The sequence below is a fragment of the Orbicella faveolata genome, unplaced genomic scaffold (genome assembly GCF_042242905.1).
Source record: "Orbicella faveolata isolate gen_17 unplaced genomic scaffold, um_ofav_v1 contig_36, whole genome shotgun sequence".
Taxonomy (NCBI): domain Eukaryota; kingdom Metazoa; phylum Cnidaria; class Anthozoa; order Scleractinia; family Merulinidae; genus Orbicella; species Orbicella faveolata.
In genome coordinates, this window is record NW_028301565.1 from 559,027 (window position 1) to 586,936 (window position 27,910).

General features: G+C 38.2%; 1 protein-coding gene across 1 annotated transcript; it reads left to right on the forward strand.

Moving 5' to 3' along the window:
• Positions 1-27,047, forward strand: LOC110040540 (uncharacterized). The gene is made up of 32 exons (XM_089274793.1): positions 1-303; positions 5,473-5,698; positions 6,639-6,722; positions 8,215-8,318; positions 9,197-9,235; positions 9,522-10,034; positions 10,476-10,874; positions 11,428-11,475; positions 11,931-12,206; positions 12,738-12,915; positions 14,076-14,215; positions 14,749-14,835; positions 15,352-15,446; positions 15,527-15,730; positions 16,451-16,519; positions 17,235-17,346; positions 17,512-17,673; positions 18,054-18,111; positions 18,213-18,330; positions 19,030-19,073; positions 19,315-19,444; positions 19,983-20,089; positions 20,492-20,594; positions 21,054-21,204; positions 21,902-21,971; positions 22,434-22,500; positions 22,819-22,904; positions 23,524-23,650; positions 23,803-23,844; positions 24,739-24,819; positions 25,692-25,802; positions 26,379-27,047. The coding sequence occupies exons 2-32, from the start codon at positions 5,517-5,519 to the stop codon at positions 26,412-26,414; spliced, it is 4,023 nt and encodes a 1,340-aa protein (XP_089130919.1). The 5' UTR covers positions 1-303; positions 5,473-5,516; the 3' UTR covers positions 26,415-27,047.
• Positions 27,048-27,910: the final 863 nt, after the last annotated feature.

The window sequence follows — 27,910 nt, forward strand, 5'->3', positions numbered from 1 at the left end:
AGGAGAAGTCATTAAGAGACAGCATTCATAAACTAGAAATAAGTGAACTTTGCAATTTAACTGTAGAGTAAACAATCAACCTAAGCGCAAGTGAAGTTTTTCGCTAATTTACCAATGGGTGTCATCAACGCTGAAACGACAGACAACTAAAACGAATGGCAATCAACCTTCCTGTGCACGACATGCTAATGAATTGAACTAAAATTGTTCGTCAGTGGTGTTTGTCGTCTGGCGATGGCAATGAAATCAGTAATCATTTCAGTTTAATTGATAGAGGCAAAATACAAGAAACCTGTTTCCAAGGTAAGTCTAAAATTGTTTTCTACTTGACCTGAGTCAAATAACATGCAATTTTTCTGAAGTCTGGGTGCCTTAAAGCAAAGAGAAATACAATGTTTGATTTAGTCGAACAGAACGAGCACTTCGTACCAGCCTCGAGGCAGGTGCCTGCAGTTTTCATATTAATAACACAATAATCGACAGCATAGAGCTAGAAGTTGAACGGAAACGGGACAGTTAGCAGTTGTCCGATGTTCTTATTACTTATTTTAGCTGTGGTTGAGGTTGAACGAGGATGGGCTAAATTAGGTTGAAATGGAAGAGGGAAGAATAAGATAAGTTTTGTTTATTCAAAAACTAGTTGTTGAGCAAGAAGTAGCTAGAAAGAAAGCAACAATAATAACAATTCTAAGTTCACAACAAGTGCATGTGATTATTTCGAGCCATGCTTGCCAAATGTCACAAAAGAGTATTTCGAATATCCCAGAAAAGGTACGGTAATTGTAACCCTAACCTTCGCATTTCATAGGGGGCGGTTTCTTGTGTCAATACTTTATCATGTTTCTTTTTTAATTTCATCCTACGTGTTGCCCTACATTTTTATTTAAATAAAATATATTTCGTAACTTTGATTAAGAGGTGCAGCTTTATTAGCGCTTTTGAAAAACTATTAATTAGAATCAAGTTTAATTTGTCACATATATTTTTTGCTGCACCTAGCTATAGATTATTATTCACTGTCGGAATATAAATACATATGAACTGATATGAAAAAGGCAATGTAAACAAGAGTTGCCAGTTGCTAGGTAAATTCTAAGTAACTCTAGTGAAATCAACATAGATACTGACAAGTTTAAGTGACGTAGATCACTCAGCCGTGAACTTGCATCAATGTGAAGTGACAGCTTCCACCGGATTTTTAATCTCGCTATACAAAGCAATGACAGATACAAAATTTCGTATTCGAAATCGTAATTTAAAAGTTCCTTGCCTTAAGTTACATATCTTTATTGCTTCACTTCGTTATCATTGATACAAAGGGTATTAAGTTATCGAAAATAGAGATCTGCCTTTTCCAACCGGATCGTCAATCTGTGAACCGTTAAGGTCCACTATTGTGCCTGTTGTGAGTATTTAAAGAGAGTTCAGTTAGGATAGGTAACTGAGAAAATCCCACGATGACTTGATAATACCCGAGAAAAAATTCAATCCTCTCGGTTAAATTTTGGGAAAATATCGGTTATTGCCGGTTTTTGGTACTCACTGAAACATCGGTCATATTCAGAGTTAGCAGCTAATGCTTTCAGCACATTGTTCGAAACATAAGCTCTCTCGATTAGCACTGGTTTGTGCCCTTAGAGCAAATGCCGAGTTGAAAATATTGTTTAAATAAATAATAATACAAAAAATACCCAGTCACGGGAGACAATTATCCACCAGCCAACTTCGGAAGCAATCGTCAGTCGGGTATTCTCGGAGGTAAAGGTCAACTTGAACTGAACGAACAATTATTGCATTCGACCTAGACCAATCAGAATTAAGCAATATCAGCACTTTGTATCACAAAACAGAAATAGAGGAAATAGGTTGTTAGACTGTAAAACGTTTTTTTCACCCACCTTGCTGGTGGGAAGACAGAAGTTAGAAACATCTGCCCGTGTAATTCCTCTAAGCCTGCTTAAAATAATCCATAATCTTGAATATTATATTTTAATTCCTCTTACCCCCACCGAAATCTATCCCAAATAATTCATAAAATGGTTTTGAAATAAATTTAATAGGTTCACGGGGCCAGACACCTTAGTGCGCAATTTATGTTCTGACGAATGTTCTGACGTAGTTAAGGTTGGCTGTGATTGGTCAATTTCTGCGAAAATCCTTAAGGCCTCATTCTTTCAATACGAAAACTTGGCTCTCACAGCTACACGTGCATTCTATTTCCTTGAAGGATAAGAAACCAGTATTCACCAGGTGAGTGGAGTATATGTTGAAACATATATCGTCGTGTCGAACGTTCAATCAAAGGGGTGGCGGCAGCTCAACAGTTGCTTCACACGTCGCACTATTGTCGTGCGGAACTTAACTGCATTAAGTTCGACTCTAGCGCTAGGGTCGATAACTGATTTAAACGTCGCACTATACCCGCGCGGAACTCAGTTCTAGTTCACTTCAATTTTGTTCGACATTTAACTATTCTATCGAACTCAGTGGCAATTATATCTCAGCTCTATTCTCTTCCAGAAGTGGCGCTACATTCTGATCGGTGAAAAATCAAAATAAGAAGGTCATACATAGGCACTGAGTTCGACACAAATGCAGCTCGAATTTTGGAATCAAAGTCGCACCAAAGTCAATCTCCTGGGCGTTCTGGTATATATTGGGAATCAATTTGGCTATACTAAACGATCTCTTACTCAGTCTCACATTGCTATATTGTACAACTAAACGCGCACCTCAGTGTCACTTTTTATGTTATCTAAAATCGTTAATTGTTGAGCTGTAGGTGAGAGTTTTGATATCTTTGCAAAGTAGAATTTTAGTCATAACGATTTGCCTGTAAATGGCGATGTAAACACGAATAATGGAACCAATCAAAGGAATTTTCGGAGCTGTGGCAATTAATAACCCCAAAGATACTTCAATGTGAGCAATATTATGGCTCCGCATAAAATTCGTGCGCCAATGTGTTTATGGACTGTCTTGTCAGTTGAGGGCATAAAAGGATACGTCCGCCCTGAACGGAAATAAAACAAAATAAACTGTGATAACCATTAGGGAATTGAAGTTGACCCTTTCTGGCGGTATATCCTGAACAAAACAACTCGATGGCATGAACGACATCTCCTCGATCGCGCTCAATAGTTATAGGAATAGCTAGTCGTGAGGATATGTTCAGGTGCAATCTCAATGACATCAAGAGACGGATACACGTTTTTATGGTGTTTTAATAGCCTTGCTAGCTGAAAAATAATTTGATTCAGCAGAGATGCTGTGTTACTTTACTAGAAATCAATCCTTCATTTTGTTTTCGTTTCTGCTAATATTCTGCCATTTCGGCATGTAAGTCTAGATGCATTTATAAAAATTTAATGACACAATTCAAACGATAATGGTTTTTGGCAAACAGTCCACTACAAAGACTCCAAGAAAGTTATTAACACAGCTTTATTGATATTACACAATATATTTGACCTTTCTTTACAATGCAGCTGAGATATCAGTTTGTTGTTGATATTCATTATCTTGACTGTCAACAGTGTTCCGCATTTTACTAATGAGGAAGGAGTAAGGTGGATATAAAGTATATATGTTCTTATTGCACGATTATCAGACTCTCAGGACCAGTCAGTTTATACCTCATGATTTCGCCTGCAACGATTTTCAAGTTGTAAGTGAACTAATAAAAATAAACGCATATATTGCTTTACGAGGAAACGTGATACCTCAATAACTAAATGGCTAAAAAAAAAGAGGGCAATAAAATATGACAACTACAATATCGTAACCGTGAATGTGTTGACAAGTATTTTTGTCAGTTGTGGAAAAGGCCTCTATGCTACTTATATTCTGTGAAGTATCGTTTTGAGTCTACATAGCAAGATCATGGGATAGACTAATTGTTCTGTTTGGAATCTCAGGGACTTAAGAAGTTAAAACCAATAATGACCTCACTGATAGATCATCGTCTCTTACCAGTATGTAATTTTTGGTAGAACACATCGATCGATCAGACTGAAATTTTCTCTGGCATCCATCCAAGTACACATATCTTTGTGTCTTTTTCGAGTCTTCTAAAAATATCCCGTCCTCTTTCGAGTAAACTGGTTCCAAAAGTACCTTGGACCCCCTTGAAAGAAGCGGAAAATTTCACAGTCCTAAAGTGCGACCTCCAGTGAAGTTAAGGATTCCGAAAATAGCGAGTTGATTATCGGTATTCATGAATCGGAAGAACGCACAATCTTTGAACCACCATCTTGTGGAAACTGAGCGGGCCCCGTCCTCATTATAGCTATGCCGGAGAAGTTTTGAAAACGACGTTTTCCCTCCGAAAACGCATCCAATGTTTTCAGTCCACACTACGTATACGCCGGGGAAATTTGAAAACGCAACAATCACTGCCGGCAGAAAGGCTTGATTGGACCCTTGAGAGCTAGGGTTAATCACATGGTTATCAAGACGTCATCTGTTTTCAAAATGCTTTTTGATCAAACTAAAACGCAAAAGCCAGCGTTTTCAAATTCCTCCGGTTTTCGACCCGGATTAGATTGGACAGTAGGCCTAACAGTATAAATAAAACTGCGTTTTGACATTTTTCCTGTGTAGTGTGGACACGGCGAGAGACTGCCTCCAGATTGTAAAAGACGCACAAGGATCTCTTCAAATTTCTTTTTTAAAGCAAAAATTACGTAATAATTACCTCTGGGTGTTGATGTATGTTTGATATGTGCAAGTTTTTCTTATGTAAGCTCAGTCCATATATATTATGTGTGTTTTAACAAACCATAGAAACTAGCGACTTTCCGAAAGTGCAGCGTGATACTAGTCGCATGTTGCGGATGACTTCCGTTACTAGTATCATTACAGTGAATGACGGAAATACTGAACCATAAAACAAAATAATCAACAAAATTTCGTTACACAACGTTGGTCACTTTATCAAGCTTAGCTCATACTGTCTTGCTATATATCTGTTTCATTTTACAAAAATATCGCTGTTAGCATCCCCAAAACAAGAAAAAATATTCAGATTATACTGGGATTATAACGAACAAGTTTACTTTGTGACCGTTGCAGTGACCTCGACTCTCGTATTTACTCTGATATTCCGGTCAAACATGACCGCTGAAACGACACTCGTTATGGCCCCGAACTCATTAGTTTATTTTCCAGTAGTGAGTAATTAGTTATATACACGACAATGACTGCATAGAAAATCTAAAAAAGGGGCAGTCCTTGCACTTTCAATAACAATTTCCATTTGAAAAGACATTGTCGTTCTGGATCAAGGCGTCAAGTACACAAAAGATCTTGCAAAACTTTACCGACCCATAGTAAGAACTTCTTTTTTATTCGCCAATTTAGAGCCGGTGCTTAGCTTCCTAGTGACTAAACTCTCACCAGAAGAATTTTCTTTGTGTAAAAACTGACCGAGCCCACTTGGTTAATATTAACATAAGTATTATATCATTTTAGACTTGCACAATCCTTGGGATTTTCGCAACGTGATACCACTGGCCATGAAAATACTAGGGCTTTATTCACTGCTGCTGATGCATTGGAGTATGTACGAAACAGCGGAAACCTTTCCCTGTGGTGATGTTTGTGAGTGTTCAAGCAATCATGAAGGCATCGTAGCCAATTGTAGTCGGCGAAACCTGTCGCATCTACCGGCTCGACTGCCAGATGAGATTCAATATCTGTAAGTTTGAAGTTTGTATCTCTCTGATTAAGTTGAGCTAGTTCATCTCAGTATCAGTATTTCGTCTTGGGGTGCTGGGCTAAACAACTACATTGAACTTGTTGAAGCCTCTAGTTTATACTGCAGTGCACGTGAGAGACACCTTTATTTCTCCTTCGATTTTGCCCTTGATTATGGATTTATGAAGTGAAACATCAGAGAATGCCGTCAGGTTGTGTTACAGTTCTAGAGCGCAGTTCAGAGGTCCTGTATTACTCATGTGAACTATCATTGGAACTGCCTGCCGTTCAAAGTTTTCTTTTGAAATAATGAAAATATTTGGCTACTTCTGGAAGTAAATTTTGACGGGAATGGTTGGAGCAATCGAAATCTATCGATTCTTAAATTTGTTTAGTTGACGTTAGGTACCCACACAGACATTTAATCCTTTGTGTACTCAGTCTTTGTTCACTTCATTACTTCAATCTATTTTCTGTAGACGTCAAACTCTATAGATATATGAAATGTTAGATTGGAACAAGCGAAAAGGTTGAAGTCGAAGTTGATATGGGACATGTGGGTTACCTGCAGTAACACAGACAAATCGTCATTTCCGGAAAACACCCATGCTAACCGGAGGCTCAAGTACCGGCTTATATCAAGGACAAATTTACCTTTAAAACAATCGATCAAAGAATATCGTTACGATTCTTTTTCTGTCTACTGCTCTTGCTATGCTTTTGATATTTCCTTGGCAGGTAACAGCCATGTCAGAATCTATCGAGCCGTTTGCGAGAAGTCACGTAACGCTTCTCCAGTGAAATTATTGCGTGACAACCCCGAAGAAGCGATAAGTGCGATGTCTTGTCATGCCAAAATCCTGCACCCAGAGACGGTCCTATATTTTATTGTTTGTAGAATAAGCTACTTACGTCTTTATATATTGTTCATTATTTTCCAGAGATCTCTCGGGTAACACGATATCAACCTTATCACCTCCACAAATGTCACAAGTCGTGGATCTTCCAAGGAGTTTGTGCGTTTTGTAAGTCTACCAGCCTTGTTCAGATTTATAATTTACTGAACTGTTTAAATCCGCAGGACATCGCGGGGTGCTAGATGCCAAAATAGTTCCTTTCTCTTTCCCTTTGAGACTTGCATTCTCTGTAAGAATGGATTTCAAAAATTGTAGCAATGTTTGGTTCTTTGCTCTTTATTGAAAGATTAAAGCAATTTGCTCCTTCCAATTTATCACTGCACATATCTTAACTATACCCTCTGGAAACAGAAATATAACTATTGTTTTAATTTTTCCTTTTTTTTCCTCCAATGATTTTGAAGAGGGGAAGCATTTGATATTTTACATTATTATTTTGCTAGCTCCGTTGAGGGGGCAAGATGAATCAGATCCTACGCTGCTTTTGGCTACCAGAGTTGGCAAGATAGCGCCATCTTGCCCTCTAGGGACTACCCGCTGCGTCCCGCAAGAAAAATTTCGCCGAAAGCCATACAATAAGTCCTTTATTGACCAAGCTTGTTCGGTCAAAATGGATGTTGGCCTCGTTCTTTTCCTGCTTGTTTATGGACCTCGACTCCGTCTCGGTCCATAAACACGCAAAAAAAAAAAAGAAGTTGGCCAATATCAAGCCATCTTGACCTCACTTTAGGTCAACAACCCATATTCATTTTACATTCATTTGAGTAACACAGCGTCAATACAAGAATTTATATGGGAATATAACGATCGTTCATAACAATTTGAAATGTAGAAAAGAAATTTAATATAAATGACTTACTTCGACTCTTTGGTGTGCTATTAGTCTTTTTAACAAAACGTTTGTTTCAACGTTTCTTAAAGGGGCTAGGTCACGCTATTTTAGGTAATTTTGTTAATTATGAGCTCTGAACGTCAAATTGGCAGAGCAACAGTCTTTCATTTGCAAAATCACGGCCACATAACTAATAATGATTTTCCAGCTGTGTACATGACATTTTGATATAAACTGATATAAATTTGAAAAAAGGTGGATCGACGTTTTTCAAATTTACACAAATGCAATGCATTTTCGACCATTTTAATCTTCTCCAGTTTTGTCCATCCATGTGCCTTCTTGGCTTTCCTGTGTTTTGTTTGAGATCTTCTATAGTTTTGAGCCGTTTCTGTGATATGTTAGTTAATTCTATGACCATTTGATCAGTGCTGAAATTGTCTAAAATTGCGTGACCTAGCTCCTTTAAACCAATGTCAAACCCACATGAATCCTGGCTGTGATTTAGTATTTTCGTCTAAGTTGTTTATATTAATTTTTTGCCATATTTCGAATTGTTATAATTGATAGTTACATTCCCATACAAATTCTGAGTTATGCAACTGAGATTCATGGCTCCATGGAACTTGGCAGACTTATGATGTGGCTGACAAAATCTAGAGGATAACAAATTCGTCTTTAAAAAACTAAGCCCTTTATCACCGCCGAGTAGATTTTCAAACTTTTCAAGACAGTGATAAGTTTCTGTAATTACATTTAATGTTTTAGAGATTTGTCTGACAATCCATTGGAATGCGATGACAGTATTCTTAGGAACATGGCGGCGTCCATTACTGTGAAGTCGAGCTGCCGAGAGTTCAGTATTGAAGGAGGTGAGTGAAGGTTGAGTCCAAAAACTAGTACCCACGCCGTCCCCTCCGCCGGCTTATGACGTCACGACCATTAACAAAATGCCTTTTGGCGGGAACGTGCATTCTCACCGGTTGAATAGGGAGTTAAAGTAACCACGACGGCGACGCCGAGGACAACTTCGATTAAAAAATGACTTTATACTTTACCTCCGAATCTCGCGATACTCTAAAGTCATTTACTTTATCACTGACAAAACTTTCACGAAACTGAATCTGGGACATAGCGATAAACTTGAAATAAAATTTTAAAAAATTAGCCGTCGTACTTCACGTTCTCCAGACAATGCAGAATTTGGTCATTTCACGTTGTTGTTTTGCCGAGGACGGTAAAGAAATGTACCAAGAATTATAACGCACCTGCACAACCATTGTTCTCCTAATGAAATCTTTTGTTTAGCGACGTTGCCGTTGCCGCTGCCGTCGTGGTTTTCTTAAACTCCCTATTTTCCCGTTAGCATCCGAAGCTGAGGACAAAAATACACGTTTTTGAAATCAATAGGAAGTACTTGGTGCTTTCAATTTAACACAACTGTGTCATGGCAAACAAGACAGCAACGCCTAAGATGATGCCTGCTTTAAGTTTATTTACATTTTTAATTTAATGATTTGATCTAAAGCCATCTTCCGAAAATTCCCCTTTGTTATTATACTTTCCCTGGATCCATCCCTGTTAGTATGACATCCCTTCCTATTACTTTACATTTGTTGTAAAACGGAGTCGGGAAAGTTTTAGATAAACGCGAGATCAGAACGAGTCGGAAGTTTCCCAGCAAACACACACATGTTTGCTTTGTTTGTTTGCTGTTTTAGTTTCATCATCGTTATTATCTCGTCCATAGGAACAAGGATAAGACACCGTTCAAAAAGAGAACTGACAAGTAAGTTTATAGTTTAGCTGCATGGAAAAAAATAACACAAGAAAGAGTTGATTTAGTTCTAATTGCAATTGAAGCAATCACAGACGCCATTTAGATTTAGTTTTAGAATAAAATACTAAAGTTCTTTACTAGAAGTAATTCATGCGCTTAACTTGATAAAATTTTAATGACATTTTTTTTTCAACTTTCTGTTGGCCTTCTCATTGAAATGCCAGCGACAAGAAAAATAGAGGTTTCTTTACTGCAATGGCACACTTTGGAACTCTTTACAAATGTTTTATCGCAGGTTGTGAGCCAGGATCAATAAACTGTGGGAAACACATCTGTGGGGGCAATGTTTCCTGGCTGCCATTTTCGAACTACTGGGGGTGCTGTAAGGGTCAGATCCATGATCTGCGTGAGTCGTATTGTCCTGAGAAATCGACATACCGGCTGTGTAGCCATCCGATAGCCACTCAGTTTAAATGCAGAAATGGACATTGTATACCAACACCATGGCTGTGCAACAAAGTTAACGATTGCCAAGACGGAAGTGACGAACTTGGCTGTGATCTGTGTAACGGAACCAACTACTTCCGCTGTTGGAACAGAAGATGTGTTCCACAGTCCGCTGTCTGTGACGCGTATAACGACTGCGGCGACGGCAGTGATGAAACGTTCTGTCGAACGTTAGCTGGTGGATGGTGCACAACGAAGCAATACCGATGCGCCACAGACGCTTGCATTCCTGTTGAAGCAGTGTGTGATGGGAAGGCAGACTGTACCGATAAGTCAGACGAAATTGGATGCGGCAATAAAAGTGAGAAGATAACTTTTTGAGCTTTCTTCTGAGAATTTCACCGAACAGATATGAGTCTTGGAATTTTGTTGTTGCTTTTTTTGTCCTCTTGGTATAAACACAAGATATGGTAAGGGAGTCCCAACCCACGATTTCCCCTTAGTTAAGCTTCGTACTCAATCGAAATAACGAGCGAGAGCGGACAATTTGACAATTTGTTATTGTCAAAAACAAATTAACGTGTTTTTCATGCGTCTGTACTGTTATTAACAATGAATTTCGTCATAACATTGTCAAAGTAGCTGTGGATCCACTCGGTTATCGCCCGTGGTTCCAAAGCTTCTTTGACAATGTTATGACGAAATTCATGATCAATAACAGGACAGACGTATGAAAAAGTAATGTCAATTCGTTAAATCGAAGTTTTACAAATGATACGATTTCACTTTTTTTTCATTGTAGCTTGCGACAACGGATGGAAACAGTACATGTCTTATTGTTATCAGTACTCTAACCACCAGAGCAGATGGATCGATGCTAGAAAACGTTGCCAGAACATCGGTGCAGATCTCGCTAAAATCACAAGCCGAGATGTGCAGGATTTTGTGTTCCGCCTTAGATTAGATCAGAAGTCTTTTAACATCTGGATTGGTTTACAGCAGCAAGTAGTTGGAAACACAAAACCGTTTGTTTGGACAGATGGATCGCATCTTGGTAACTTTACTTTCTGGTCTGGAGATGAACCCCGGGAAGGCCAGAACATTTGTGTGGAAATGCTTCATAGTGATACTAATGGACGATGGGGGACTGGTGAATGCACAGCAACCACATCGAAACACAGCTCCTACGTGTGTCAAAAAGGTATGTTTAGCTGCCAAGAGACCCCGCCGATCGGGTCCTACGCCTAATCTTTCCCGTGTCTTCGGCTTGCTTGCAATTACGAAATAAATAAATAAACAAACAACAACAAAACAATATTGCTTAAGCCTCACTAAGTGATTTTGGACAAGTGGTAATGGCGCTGAACATTTAAAGATTCCATTCAAATATTTCAGGTTTAACAAAACAAAGTTATAAACTGAGAAGAAACCAGAGAGGCGACCCACTTGAATAATTTACGAGCATGGCCCAAGAACTGAACTCTCGGCACTTTCTTTTTTGTCAAAAATTCGGGTAATTTTGATGTGTTTTCGTTTTAGAAGCAAAATATTTGCCGGACCTAGTTTTGAATTTATTTTCATATGCCCAACCTTAAGGTAATGAGGCAAGCCATAAACGAACAAACGAACGACGCATCGGCCTTTATTTCCGTTACTTCAGTTAATGGCAGAGTTAATACATTAAAGTTCAAGTCTTACAGTATTACAGGAAAGACAGATGAACGGACTGTGAAACTTACCTGTTTGCCTTGCAGCCGCAGTTTGCGGGACATTGGGAAATAACTGCAGTAGCGGTCACTTTGGTAAGCGCAAAACAGTGAAGTTTTCTTATACAGTGTAGCACATGATTAAAATGCAATAATACATTGTAGACCAATGTTTTCAGATTTAGTTCTCCATTCTGAAGCATCTCGACTACTCTATGACCGTCCTGGAAATATGTGTTTCCTTGTCAGTAGTTTTCTTTTTCCTCCCCTCTCTGCAAACTGAAGTAAATTTTGAACTTCGACTGAAATTCGGGTTCTGGGAGTAACAAATTTCTTAGTGACAACTTACATTATTTTTAGCAAATCCGATTTCTACACAACAAAGACAATGAAGAGATCGATTTTAAGTAACTGACAAATACAAGATGCTTTGGAAACTAAACAACCAAACGGTATTCCGATAAAAATACTAAATAAATAAATAAATAAATGAATGAATGAATGAATGAATGAATGAATGAACACCTTTCCTTATGTCATTTCTCTGAAAGAAAAACCAAGGATGACTTCCTTTCCAAGCGAAGATATCATCTCAGCTCCTTACGGCTCTAATGTGACAGTGGAGTGTAGAGCGGCTGGTTTTCCGAGGCCTTCCATCACGCTGGTTATTAATGGTGTGAGTATGTACACATCTGCTGCTGGACTTGCAGTCATGGCACCTTATGAAGCTATCCTGACATATGTTGTCAAAATGTCGTCTGATGTGGAATGTCACATTTCCAATAGATTGGGCAGCAGCTTTTCGAGAACGAGAATTAATCTAAAAGGTATTTCCTGTATTTTGTGTTGGTGATTTGTAACCGACTGCCAAACAACGAGTGGCGTGTAAATGAGTGGCGATGTCCCATTCCCTCTTCTTGACTCTTTCAAATCTCTCATTTGGATATGTGCAATTTACATTGTCCTTACTTAATACAGCGGCGCTGTAAATATTTATTATTATAATTTATTCTCGCATTTTGACTGGTTCTCACTTATAATCATTTGGAGGACAGACATATAGATGACGTCATTAACATTTGTTCTTGTTTCTTTGTTATATAAAACAGAAAGATTCCATGTCGCTGAGGAAGATTACAGAAGACGTCAAAGTGTGGTAACAACATCAATGAGACACTCGGCTATCGCCTTGTGTGCCACGTTTTTGTTCTTACCTTACCACATTTTGACGCCATCTGTGATCAATCACTGAATAGACGCACAGCAACATGGAATCTATTTGTTAATTCAACACTCTTATCAACTTGTCTTTTTAAAATAACTCATTCATGTTAGAAAGATTTCATTATCTTTTGCAGATGATGACTCAGTATACCTGAAGGCGGTTTTGAGACTACGTGACAAGACATTCACGCCTGATCTCAGTGATCTTTTATCTAACCGATCCAGGTCACTGGCAGCTCTTTTAGAAGGAGAGCTGATGCGTCTATATAAGGGAGTCCCTGACGTCAGAGATGTGAATGTTGTTGCCTTCAGGTGCGTCCGCTCTTCTTGTCATTTCAGTAATAATTACCTTGTTCAACTCCGTGATTGAAATTATTGTTATTGCTGTATGTTCCTTTTAGCGTTTATATAAGGCTTAAATGGCACAGCATGTATTGTCTTCAGTTTGGTAATTTTATCCAGTCTGCCATTTTTGCGCTTGACATAGTTGAGATTAGAAAATTAACCACTATAGCATGAGTCGGTCGAGCCCGATGAGGATTTATGATTTTTCTGCCGCCCCAAGTTCAGTTACTTTCACCCATCTTACTCGTAGAGCAACGATTTATCGTTTGGTCGATAAATCCACTGCTTTGGATAAAATGCTTTATGGTTTTGTGTCCGTCAACAATAGCAGGTACAAGAACAGTGTAATGAAGCTTACGACATGTTACAACTCTCATCTAATGAGAGAACAGGCCAAGTAGACTAAATTTTACTTTGTCCAATTCATTCCAAAAATCCTTTGATACCACGTTTGCTCCTCAAAACTTAGCTAAGCCAAACCCGGCATACTCAATTGATCAGTTCATATAATAGGGTCGGAAAACCATGCATTCCAATTAACAAGTTTAGATTATGAACTCGAAATTTCTCCGAGGTGACAGTAGGCCGGATAAGCAATTACCCTACGGACATCGAGAGCGAATAATCAATTTTCTTTTCGTGTAATTCTAACCATTCAGAAAATTTCCTTCAAGAAACAAAAACATTTTAAATTTCTCTACGTAGCATTAACTACTCCACCGACACATTAGCAAAATCGGGTGGACTAAATTGTCACTGGAAACTAGCAGTTGTGTTCGTGCACAACTGTCAATTTCCTCTCTTTCAGTCTTCTTGGGAATAGAATTATCCAGTGTTTCTAAATACTCATCGAAACATCAGAGAAACGAGAAAACGTTGTCATTATGTGGACGAGCTGCAGCCACTGTACACTAATGGCTGATAGTTTGCGATAGTCGGCAAATCAAATTGTACCATTTGCATTAGTACATTAGTGGAATTCTACTGATGTCTAGTATATACAACTTATTTTCAATAGAATTGCGACATCTTTGTCTTAGAAGCCTGTTGCTAGATCTGTTGGAAGTTTGGTTTCACATTAATTATTCACAATTTTTCTCTGACATACATTTCACCATTTACTAAAGGGAAGGAAGTGTTGTAGCAGATATTCTCATCCATACTGTTCAAGGAAGTTCGTCAGCTGTTAAAGACGTCCTCACAGAAGCTGTAAAATCAGAACAGTTTATGAAGAATGTAGCACTTGACTCATTTGGGGATATAAAAGGTGAGTAAAAGACGATAGCTCTACCTTGTTTCTCGGGTAGATAAAAATTAAATCTGTATTTTTTCTACACCGTTACCTTATTATGGTAAAAGAGCAGATCGTTCAAAATACAGAAACTTCCTGTCTTTGTCGGAATCTCAGTGACCTCTCTTGGCATGTTGATTAGATCAGGCTCGCAAAGCAAAACATGAGCGTTCAAAAAGAAAGAAGGTTGACCTTTTCCTTTTAACAGGCCTTTCCACCTTCGTTCTACCCTAAGGAACGAAACATGTCTACAACTAAGGTAAAAAAAGGTGGAAACCTTCGAACTTGTATTATTAGCGCTGAGAATCAGTAGAAGTAGTTAATTCAGTAATAGCACTGGAAGTAGTTGCAAATGGCAGTGCTTCGAAGAATAAAAGCCATTCAAGCCCCTAACACAGGTGACTCTTGGTACATCTTCGCATGAGCGAGTCGGTCGTGCTGTAACTGTCCAAGAGTTGTATTAAAAATTTAGTATCTTTTATTAATCTTTCTGCGGTCTCTTTTAATAGCCTGTCCGAAGGAATTTTTCAACGTGTCTTGGATTGGCACCTTTGAAGGAGAATACGCCATACAGGATTGTCCCAGAGGAGCGGCAGGTAAGCCAACGGAGCGACGATACGGTAAAGTTTGCATTGGGCAAAGGGTCGCAAGGGTGTCTCATACGACTGGAGGTCATCTCTCATTTCCATAGCACGAAGCGATTAGATTTCTACTTTCCTCAGGATGGGATGCTAGTCCACCGCAGGGTTACACCCCAGCATTTATACACCTGAGTGGAGAGAGGCACTGCGAGAGTAAAATGTCTTTCCCGAGAACACAACACAACCAGACTGCCCGATCAAGAGTCCAGCGGGCTATCCGTTAGGCCACCACGGACGACATTAAAACCAAACAAACAAACAAACAAACAAACAAACAAACAAACAAACCGTCAAATCAAGAAATGTTGGATTTTTTCCTTCTTATTCGATTCGTTACACTTCAGAGTGAAAAAAGCAGAAAACACCAGCAACGTGTATAACCTTGCCAGAGAAAATAGATATAAACACAGACCTGTATTATGCAGTATGATTTATAGCGATAATTGCTACTTGTTGTTTTTCTTTTTGTAGGCGCTGCTAAGCGAAAGTGTTTAGAGAATGGTGTATGGGGATATCCTGACTACGGAGGATGCACTAACAAAGAATTCAATCTACTGCAAGAAAAGGTTTGGCTGCATTACCATCTTTTTGTATTTGTGCTTTATAGAGGTTTGACTGTATTAATTAGCGTTTATCCTTTCGCTAGATGAATGGCCTGTTCAACTCATCCCGTCCCTCAAACGAAGAAATCTCCATGATTATTACTGAGCTCTCCTCTCTTACAAGGCCGAAGAAATATGATGCTGTGATGGCTGGAAATATCAAAATATCAACTCAAATATTACAAAGTGTTGTCGATTTCAACAAAAAGTTCTCCAATAGCCGTGAAGTTGTGTCATCAAACGTGGAGGCAAGTATATGGAATAAACTCGGTTGGCCCAAAAAACTTTAGTTTAGCCTTCAGGATTCTAACACCCTTGTACTTTGTAGATTATCGAGCGGGTTAGATGAATCAAATCCTGCATTGCGATTGGCTATCCGAGGGGGAAGATGGGATTATCTTGCCCGCTTGAGATTGCTCGACGTATCCTGGGCAAAAACTGCGTCCTGTACGCCAAACAATGAATCCTTTATTGACCAAACCTGGTCGATCAAGATGACTTTCACAGACATCGCTTGTTCTTTTTTTCTCCTGTTCATGGACCTAGCCTGAGAGTAGGCTCACGTTTGGGAAGCACACGTGCGGGTGAGCGGCGAAGCCGAGGCAGACTACTTCTTGGCTCGCGTGTGTGACTCAAGGGTGACTACGTCTCATGTACGTCCATATAAAACGGGCAAAAAAGAACTTGGAGAACATCCAGCGATCTCGAACTCCCGCCTGGTTTTCTTTAATACTAAAAACACGAAAACAGAGTGAAATACCGAAATGTTTGGAGTAAATTAGGTGATATCAGCTTTTTTGGTAATCGTCAGTTTTTCATTATGTGAATTCAATTCATGTGTAACAACCGCGAGATTGTACGTTTGCACGTCATCGTATACACAGCACAATAACCTTCGGCCTTACGAGTCTATTACACATAACTATTCTTGCCAGGCGTATTTTAATATTTTTGTTTTCTTTTATCAGGGATTTCTTCAGACTGTCAGCAACCTTTTTGATGAGAACAATTTAAGAGACTTTACTCAGCTTCAAAAGGTATACTTGGACTCTTTTTTGATCCTTTCAATTTTAGTATCCCCAGTTGACAATGTTTTGAAGTTCATTGTAAATTTAATTGTCGTAATTAGACAGACATTGATTCACGTTTACTGAGGTTGGCTAAAAATCCCGAAAGGATCGTAACAAATGGCCTGGCAGATAATCTGACAGATGCTATTGTTACTATTACTACCTATTCCGATTGGATTTTTACATACTTTACGGTACTAAGAAAAGATAAAGGGTAAGAGAGTATATTCCTAAGGTAATTCCCCTCAGGTTATGTTTAGACAACTTTCGGCTTCAGAAATCTAGGGAGGGTCTAGAAATAGCCAATCCTGTAATGCGAATTTTACTCACGCGGACAGCGTAGGCGGCTTTACACGCAATTTCACTCTTCAAGAAAACATTTACGCAACGCACAGGGTAACATTATCCATGTCTAAAAATAACTTGAGAGGATTGCCTTTAGAATAGGTCTTATACGAGGGATTAATTCCCTTACCCTTCTCCCTCTCTTAACTGCAATGTAATAGATAAGAACGGCATGATAATTACAGCGACCCAGTCATGTTAACGCAAGGACTGTCTATTAATTTAGTAGACACCAGTAGGACATCTTCATTAGATAGCAGCTACAATAAAGCTCATCCACCAAGGATTGCCTTCATTTGCATCTTCTTGAAGTCTGATTGTCACTTCTTGTTTCCAGACTGATAGCACTGCTACCGACTTAACCAAAATAACAGAAGACTATGGACTTCAAGCAGCTGCTGGACTAACGAAGGAAGATGATAAGCATATTTGGCTGCAAGATAACATAGGTACCTACACTTCTACAAGGAAACCCGAAAAGATCGCTTAAACATTAACTTGATATAGCGTAAATGCATAAGATTTGACTTTTCCGAGCATTTTTCGTGTACACCATCGTAACATGTAAAATGCTCGTAACATGATATGGTTTGTTGCACTTCTCTTTCCTACAGCAATGGAAGCAAAACTCGTCTCTAACAATGTCCAAGGTTCTCTGGTGTTTCCCAGCGATCAAGATGACACTCTATTGTCATCAATTTGGATAAAGAGTGGAAAACAGTACATAAAATTGCCTAAGGAATTGTTCAACAGAGAGAGCAGTCCATCGAGCAATGGTAAGACTTCGAACTTTCGATTTCCAGTCGTTACTGTTCCTTTTTTTTCTTTATTTCTTATATGACAGGCAAAAAAATCCTTCAATGTGATTGGCTGAGAGAAGGCCAATTTAACGTCAATTATTAATCTGCATTGCCGGGAAAATTAATATCGGCCAGCGTAATTTAGTCAGTCATATGATAAATAAGTAATCTCATGAAAGCCCGAGAAATTAAGGATTAACACTACTCGTGATATTTGCACTTGCCTTAAGACTTGGACAGTTTTGACAGGATTTTCAAATTTCACTCGTAGTTTTGATTCTTAATCGCATTCATGCGATGACCTATACTAATTCTGAAATAAACCTAACCTTTTTTTTATTTCTCCAAATATCCAGGAACAAGAGTGACTAGCATTCTATTCAGAACATTAGCATCATTTTTGACACAAGAGAGGTACTACAAAGATCATTGTCATGTCTAACAAATCATATTTATGTAAAGATTATTTTAAGCTTTTTTGTGAATAAATCATTTTTTCTTCTCATTGCCTTCAGTGCATACGAGCAAGTTGGTAGGCAGTTCCAAATCGAGTCACGCATCATTTCAAGCTCAGTAAAGCCGCCTCCCGGTAAACTGGTTAAACCTGTTACTATTGTTTTTGGCGGTGTTAAGGTAATCAGTTTCTTTACTGGCTTAAGTCGTGATCGTTGAATAAAAAATTTAGTCTCAGAATAGATCAGAATACACTGCGTAAATTTTGTTAATGTCGAAAATTCCAAAATTCTAATAAAAGAGAGAAATCACTCGATAAAGCCCAAGTATATTACCCAAGTTTTTTTTAGACGTTTAAGCGAGGGCTATAACAATAAAGTGGGAGGCGCGGTTGCCTCATGGTTAGTGCGCTCTTTTCCGGATCAAGCGGTCCGGGTTTGAGCCCTGGCCGGGGACATTGCGTTGTGTTCTTGGGCAAGACACGTTACTCTCACAGTGCCTCTCTCCTCCCAGGTGTATAAATGGGTACCGGCGAACTTAATGCTGGGGGTAACCCTGCGATGGACTAGCATCCCATCCAGGGGGGAGTAGAAATACTCCTATGCTTCATGCTACAGAAACCGGGATAAGCTCCGGCCTGATGGGCCACTTGGCTCGTATGCAGACTTTACCTTATAACAATAAAGTATACAGTCAAGATACAGTTGGATGAATTTTTTCCTAAGACTTACTAGGGAACTTCATGGAAGATATTAGAAAGTCACCCCATTCGATGTTAGCCAAATATAGTAAGTCAAAGTGCATGCACGTCAAAAAGGCTTACATAAAAAAGGAAGTCAGGGAATCACTGAACAGTAAAATGTTGCCTTTTTTCAACAGACGGATAATGGATCTGTGGTTTGTGTTTACTGGGATTATAATCTGTAAGTAATAACAGTTAAAATGTTGATGAAAAAAACATAAAGTTGAATTGTGGCTGCCAAATCTGCGTTGCAATAAGCCCTTTTTCCCCCAAGAAAGTGTAAACACTCAAGGGGATATAATATCCTAAACTGTGCGGTCGACCATTTTCGTATCCAACGCTTTGATCGTTGCCAAGAAAATGTCAAAATAAGACGCTTCGAGTGTTTGTGAGAACAACATTTTTACTATTTATTTTTTCAGAAATTCTCGAGGCGGGGGATGGTCCACAGATGGGTGTTGGCTTGCATCACGTAAAAACGAAACTGTAACTTGTGAGTGTGATCACTTGACGAACTTTGCGATTTTGATGGACACATCTGGGATATCCACTGTGAGTTGAGGCACATAGCATCTTAGAAGGCAGTAGTCTGAGTTATACAAAATAGTTATTTCTGTCTCATCCTTCCAGCTCAACAAGTCAGAACGTAACAATGGTTTTCGTAGCATGACGTGACTAGAGTATTATTGCGGGGAAGAGTAGGGTGAGGGGGCTTATTGTAAATCATATTGCAGATAGGGTACATTTAAGATGTTGTGGACTTGTTTAACGTTTTAGAGCTTTCAGCGACACCTTCTCACCAAACAGTTTTCTAAGAAGTAAGTGTGGTGGATGAATAACTTTGAAATTGAAAAGATACCTTGATACCATGATTTACTGCGGAGCACAAAATGCAGACACTGACTGGGTTCAAACCTCCCCCCGGACTCAAACCCCGTGCCTTTTAAAACCTCCATTATCTAAAACAAGAATTCAAAGAAGTATTATGGTACTTGGGAAGAACTTTCATAGGAATAATTCGGAACACTATTTCCTCTCCATTGGTAATAATATTTGCTGATCAACTGGTTCACATATGAATTCTTCGCAGGAACACACAGGACACAGGAAAGCCTTGGAATATATCACACTGATCGGCTGTTCTCTTTCGCTGCTTGGAATTGTTATTACACTTATTCTTCACATGGTTTTATGGGGGTTAGTCGTCTGAGATAAACTTTGTATTTTTCTCAGTTTGACGTAGCGTGAAGTATTTGGTTTTCACGATGACAAGTTGTTGGTCTGTACCTATTATTTTGTTCTCGAGATATAACAAAAAAAGCCTCTTTAGAGCGAGTCATCAATAATTCTAAGAGATGTATTTTGCTCCACAAAACTTAAAAAATAACCACGAAGAAGTATCGTGAAAATAACTGCTAAAATCTTCAGTTTTTATCTTTTAAAATGCCCCATGAACACATCTGGATCAGTATGACTTGCATCTTTATTTGCACCGTTCAGTTATGTACAGTCAATTTACTAACCAGAGTCCTGTAATCATTGTAAATGTACCCGTTGTGTGCTTCATTGATGTACACATTATTTTTGTCTTACACGTAGAATTTTGAAGTCTCCAAAGACAGTGATTCACGTCAATTTGTGTCTCGCGCTTCTTACTGCGAATGTTCTTCTTTTGATTGGCTCAGTCGCCATAAAATACAAGGTAAGTTTCCATTCACTTGAATATAATTAACAGTTAAAGTTATCTGTTTAAAACTGGATATGATCAATGACTGTTAACAAAAGCCCGGATTCACGATGCTTCGAACATTAAAATAAAAATTTGCGGTGGAATGGGACTGGTGAAACATTGTAAACTTAAAAAGTAACGATGATCCGCTATTACCCATAATACGTTTCGGGTGGTGTGCGCTTTTTCGTTTCTCCGTTCTGTAAGGTTGTAGATAAAAGCGTTATTGAAGCGGAACACGACTCGAGATTCGACGACAAGAAGAAAAAGCAACCCTGAAACATCATGTCGACTATGTAGAATAAAATCACCCCACGGAAAATCGTTCCTGCCCTCGATAATGAGGTACAGAAACTCTTTAGGAGCTTCTGTTATGGCCCGACTTTACTTTGCCTTATATTCAGCGTTTTTTTTTTAATTTCTATTTTGTAGGTTCTTTGTACGGTTATCTCCAGTTTGCTGCACTTTTTCTTTCTAAGTGCCATGTTCTGGATGTTGGCTGAAGGATTACAGATTTATTCCTCTATTGTAAAAGTGTTTGGTGGTGAAAGGAAACTAAAGTTTTTCTACTTTCTTGGCTGGGGTAAGGTTTCTACTACCTGACGTTAAATGAATACACACGTCGATGGGGAGTCAGGGGAGTGGCTGATTCAAAAGTGACAAGATTTTAGATCGACTGAAACCTGAAAACCGTGTACTGATTTTGTTAAAAATTACTATTGAATTACACTGAAGTTAAAACAGAAGCATGATCATAAGCGATTCGAGCACAGAGGTTTTGATAAAGAGATAATTAGGATTTAAAGGTTTTAAACTGAAAAAGTCTATAAACAAATTCGGCTAAAAGCTAATTACAATTTTTCTCTCCAGCAAGTCACTTTTATTAAAATATCTTATTTTGTTTTGGGCGCATTTTGTGTTTGAGCAAAAGCGCCATTTTTACCAAAAATGCATTAAAATCACCCTGATAGTGCTCCTTTAAAAACTCTAAACTTTGTTTATTTAATTATAGTATTGCTTCTTCAATTGCAAAGCAGTGCTAAATTCACATAAAGTTTAAATTTAATAATTGAAAACAGTTACTTATTTCATAATCAACTTGTATATCTTTATTATTCACAGATGTTCATTTTCACTTGAAAGTGACTACTAAAGTAACTCAACTCGGGAGTGATAAATAATGTAGCAAGGAAAACTCTTATCGAATAAGCTTGGTCATAATCATGAATCAAAGATGTTTTAATATATTTTAAATAATTAACTCGTCGTTTATCTCGCAGGTGTCCCACTCATATTTGTAAGTATATGTTTAGCAATCACAAGAAGCAATGGATATGGAGGAGAAAAAACGTAAGTGGCATTCTATCGCAAACTACTGATGACAACTGATGAACGTAATTATGTATTCGCGGCATAAATCGTCGTAGCATTGATTTGTAATGTACATGCTGTGGTTCAATTTTGCCCTTGGTACAGTTAGATATCTCCCTTTGTTCTGGTGTATAGTAATATATATAATAATAATAATTAAAAAACAAAGGAAAAGACCAGATTGTACTGAGGGAAAAAGCGAACCACAGCAGTCACAGCATAGACATCAGATGTACTATAACAAATCTCCTCGAGCGTTCAGATCCAAGATGGAGGAAACCCTGATACAAGAGTGGTCCCCATTTTAGATTCCCTATATTAGGGCCCTAGTGAAGAAGTTTCCTACCCGCCCTCGAAAAAGCGCCTTCAGCTTTCAAGTTCGGACGTTTTCTGCTAAGTTGGTTCCATCTTTTATATTCATTCCCTTTTTTTTTTTTGTAGATGCTGGTTATCTATATCCTCTGGCCTGATTTGGACATTTATTGGTCCCTCTCTTACTATTGTGTTGGTAGGTTTTTCTATGTCAGTGTTTTATACGCCATCAAAATATTGCAAGGCAACATAACAGAATACAAAAACCTCTGTCTGTCAAAACTGTGTAGAGTGTGGCCTAAGCCAGAGATGTTTGTATGGAGCACAGTAACTACCTCCTCCCCGCTTCTCCCTCCTCCTCTTGGTATAGTGTGATAGCCCGCTCTATACCGGGGTTTAGGTATCTACAGTTTAAACCGGACGCGCTACATCGCTTGGACGCGAGACACTTCTAAAGGTGTACGGTAATCTTAATGTTACCAGTGACTAATTGTTAGTTTACTCTCTCTCATAGATAAACGGCATTATATCTGTACTGGTTTTACGAGCCATGATGACAAGTCACAAAATGATGGCTGCGGCAGACAAAGAAAAGATCAAGTAAGAAACAAACAGCAGCAGTAAATACGTTTGAACCGTTTGAATTCCGATAACCTGAAAGGACACCCTGATAAAAATTAAATCAAGGGTCTATCTATGCGAGTATCGTTGCAAAAAGAGTATAATTGTATGATTGATTAATTGATTGATAAGAAAATTGTATTGAAATCACACACAATTGTACCTGAGTGATTTTATATTACTACGAGGCTATACTTTGTGACTGAGTCCTTAAACTCAATGTTGCAATCCTGGTATAAACGATTTTTAGAGTGAATGGAAAAAACGTGGTTTTGAAATTAAATGGATGTGAATAATCGATAATAACTGGGTTTTCTTCAATAACGAATATCCTAAACTGCTATCCTCATAATAGAGGTAAATCCACAATCTCTAGAAAATATAACAGGACTAGAACGTTTAAAGAAGATTTCGTGACTAACAAAGCTACTCCTGTGTCCTGTACTTTATGTAACGTCTTTGTCACATACTCTTTTGGCTCTATTTGTTATATTAAAAAGTTAAGATGACCAATAAGGGCCGATTTTATATTTACCGAACAATAATTCAATAGGAATTCCTGTATCTACTCACAGCTCTGTCCTTTTTGCCATTTTAGGCGTGGTATAAAGTGTTCCATCGTACTCATTCCTCTACTTGGAATCACATGGGTGTTTGGTGTCCTGGCCTTTGATCAAGCTACAGTGGTCTTTCTTTATTTGTTTGCAATCTTAAACTCGCTTCAGGTTTGTTTATTCCAAACATCTTGATATCGATGACTTTTTTCAACAACACGCTTTCACCAGGCATTCTCTTGCTTGCATGCTCCAGTTTTATTAACCCACAATTCGGATTTGCTGAAGGAAATTAACAATCCCTCTTTTTATTTCCTTTGCAGGGCTTCTTTATATTTGTTTTCCACTGTATATTTGATCAACAGGTTTGTTACTTCATTGTTGGGTTTCAATTTAATACATAGTAGAACACTTTCCAAATTCTTGTAGAGATTCTCTCGTCACGGTCGAAGCCACACTTTTGCTCAGTTTAGATTTCGTTCTTTTCTCGGTCTTCACATCTAAAATGGCACAAATCAAGATGAGAATCTCAAACAATAAACAAAAAAATCAAAGGGGGGGGGGGAATATTTTGCTATTAGGTGAGAGACTTGCGTAAAACGCCCTTACGATATTACTTTTTCAACAATGTACCGACATGGCGGTGGTAATGGGTTTCATGCAGTTGCGGATCCAGACCTTGAGCTAAGATAGGAGGGGGGAGGGCCGGTTTTGTTTTGCTTGCCCTGTGGCTTTTCTTCCTTCTGTGATTTCTTTTTTTTGCCCACAAAAAGGGGTAATAACGGATCTCTTATTCGTGAAGGTACTGAAACAGGGATGGCGCAGTGGTTAGAACGCTCGCCTTCTACCAATGTGGTCCGGGTTCGAATCAGTGACCCGGCGTGATAAGTGGGTTGAGTTTGTTGTTGGTTCTCGCCTTGCTCTGAGGATTTTTCTTCGGGCTCTCCTGTTTTTCTCCCTCCGCAAAATAAACTCTCTAAATTCCAATTCGATCTGGAAACAGTGGACAAAGAGCCTCTCCGAGGGATGTGCCACTGCAAATTCTCATTTCTTTCTTTCTTTCTTTCTTTCTTTCTTTCTTTCTTTCTTTCTTTCTTTCTTTCTCTCTCTCTCTCTCTCTTTTTCTTTCTTTCTTTCTGTCTGTCTGTCTGTCTGTCTGTCTGTCTCTCTTTCTTTCTTTATTTGTTTATTTATTTTATAATTCATTTCACTCTTAATTCGTGTCATTCGGATATAGTAACTCATTTTACGTTTTTAAGGTTCGGTCAGCGATTATTATGTGGAAAAGAAAACGTCAACGAACAAGCTATGCATCAGGGAAGGAAACAACTCAACAAAAGGTATTCACATTAGATAACGCTTTACCAGGTGATTCAGTGATGTGGAAAGTCTGTGACCGATAAACTTTTGGTAAACGAAGTTAGCTTGATATTGAATTAATTGCAGGTTACTGTTTTCAGGTCGAGTATCGCATGTTTCGACAACAGTTGACATAAATTTAGAAAATACTCTTCAAGAAAGCTCGGTAGAAACCGGAACCAGCACAAGCTGTTGACGTAATGATCACTGATGAAAGAAAATTTACATTTTCACGATCTAAAAACTTCCACTTGTGTTTCTATGAGGTGATAGTTGATGAGGCCGAAGAGCGGACGAACACTATCGCGTCATGTGATAAATTTAAACCAATAAGAATCGGAGAAAGTTTAGTGGTGAACTATAATGGCTGATATTGTGCGAGTAGCTCAGCCAATCAGATTGCAGCCTTTGTGTCATTACAATAGCAGAATTCTAGCTACTAAAACTCAATAAAGACATGTTTGGTTAGATAACAACATCTACCTTAAATTATTTGAAATCTTGGCATTACATCGAAAACTGAGCTTGACTATCTTGGTCAATCATATACCATTGAACAGCTCGTATCAAAAACCTATATTTTGTATATACTGTATATGAAAGAACCCCTGACCCTGTACACCCCAAATATTCATATTTTAAAGTGAATAAAAAACCTATATTTTGGATATGGAAACAAAGCAAAAGAAGCGCCATTAATTTTAGTTTATTTTAAAAAATATCAGCTATTTTGCTTTTAACGGTATCTTGCACTGTCCATAAACATACCCGGGTAAGCGCCTACAGTATCCATTTAGATCAAGTTATCTTTTTGTGTCGCTTGATTTTAAAATGTTTACCTTTTTCGCTGTAGAGTAATCGAATCAGCAACAGCTTAACTACTGAGAGGTTACCAAGCCATGGCATTAAAATGTCTGATTTGACGAAGCAAGAAGATAAAGGATGTGGCGGACAAAATGGAAAGGTAAATGACACGTATAGATGTGGGTAACATTGTTATAACGCTTGGCCAAAATCCAGTCTTATTTAACAACAAATTATTTTGCTAAAACCCCGAGAATCTTCCTGTTGTTCCCATAAGAGTTATTTACCTTGGAGTAGTTTATAAAAGTAAAAATTATGGAACGAGCCACATTACCCATCATTTTGTACTGTTCAGTTCTACACATGTTCTTTGCCAAATACTTGGAAGGCAAATCATGCACGGGCTGTACATTTCAGTAGAAGGGGTAGCAAATCTATTTATACGGATATTGGTTTGAAATTTCAAATAATTCAAACACAAAACAAATCTTCTCGAAGCAGAAACCAAAAAAAATGTATTTCTGTATTAAGTATCACAAAATTGCTACCACATGGTTATGATGCTAAATTGCCGTCTCGTGAACTCATGTAGTCAAATTCTAAGCCACCAACTGTCGTGCAAGGTTCCACGGGGTTGTACTGTGTAGGACAGTGGACGGCTGTCAGTAGTTTAAATAAAATGGGCATGTCTACGATGATAGCTGACATTATTTTGTTTACCTTTCTTTCTATTCAGGGTCCAAGTGAATGGCAGATTAGTAAAGCAACTTAAATTTAATTTATAAACGGGACAGTTGTCGAGAAAAAAGAATTACAATTAAAAGGATCTCATATCATGACCTTTATACCCATTATCTTGTGGATGCTAGGAATGTTTCTGCTGAATGTTATGTACCAGCCAAAGGCTACGCGAAACTGGAAGTCATGAAGTTGTTCGTCTCGCAACAACGAAAGTAGGCTCGATTTCCGCCGCTCTCTCGAGTCCGGTCTACGTTCCTCCCAGAGAGGAGCGCGGGCTCCTTACCCGAACAGCGGCTAGTAATGGAGCCTACAACGAAAGTTGAGAATTTGTTTTCAAGAAATAGTTTATAGTTTTGAATCTTCTGCAATAAAGACGTTTTAAAAATGCTTAAAAGAATGTTGTTGAATAAGTATATTTAAGTAAATCTAGAATTAATTTAGAAGAAAACGTTTTCCAGCTGAGTCTCTTGACTTTTGTGAAGTTCTTAGATTGATGACTTCGCTGTTAATTTATTGATGTTGACTACACAGTCAAACACTTTGTTGATCTTATAAACATCAGTGAGGTAATAGCCGCTTAACTTTCATGTTTTCAGAAGGATTGTAAATACTGTAACATAATTGGAAAATAAATTATGAGAAACTGAGAACGCAGACTTTGTAATTTTCTTCTTTTTTACTGTCTTCTGTCTCATATTAATTTGAAGCTTTAGTGCAATCAAAATATCGTTGCCATAGTTAAACGTATCTTTAATGTCTGTTTTAAGTTTCAAGTGTGTATTTCCCCGATTTTTTGGTGTTATTAATAAGGTGAGAGCATTCACGGTATATATATCATATTAGATGTTTTGGTGTGTAATATCGCTGTATATTTTTACGAGTTGTGCCGTGTTTTGACGAGCCCGTAGGACGAGTCAAAATACAAACAACGAGTACAAACATAAAGCGATACTACACACCAAAACATCTGATAAGAGATTTATTATCCAACTGTTGTAGTCAATAAAGTAATCAGTCAAAGAGGGAGAGTGTGACAGTTTTGCGTGCGCGCGCCGACCTGTCCGGCAAACAGGTTTTCTACTGTACAAATAACTGTACAATATCGCTGTATATTTGTATGGTTATTTGGAAGGTATTCGCTGCAGTTGGATAATAATAAACAGTATAATGTCGATATCTCTTCACGATAGATCAATAGATTCTTCAAAATAGATCGATAGATACTTTCATTTAATCAGGGTTTCTCAGTTACTGTTTACAAAGTAAACAGATATCACAAAAGGCCCGCACAATGAAATGATGATAATAAAAAACAATAACGATAAAATATGTCTGATAAGTTTTAAAATAATAAGAAAGATAAGTTAGAAATAAGTTCAAAATAATAAGTTAAAAGTAATAAGAAATAATCTAGCCCCGGGAATCTTGCTAGCCAAATACAACTCTGAACATTACTCTAAAAAGCACACATAAACATTAGCTTTTATTTGGCACGAAAATATGCTATTTGTCCGCCAACATTATCTG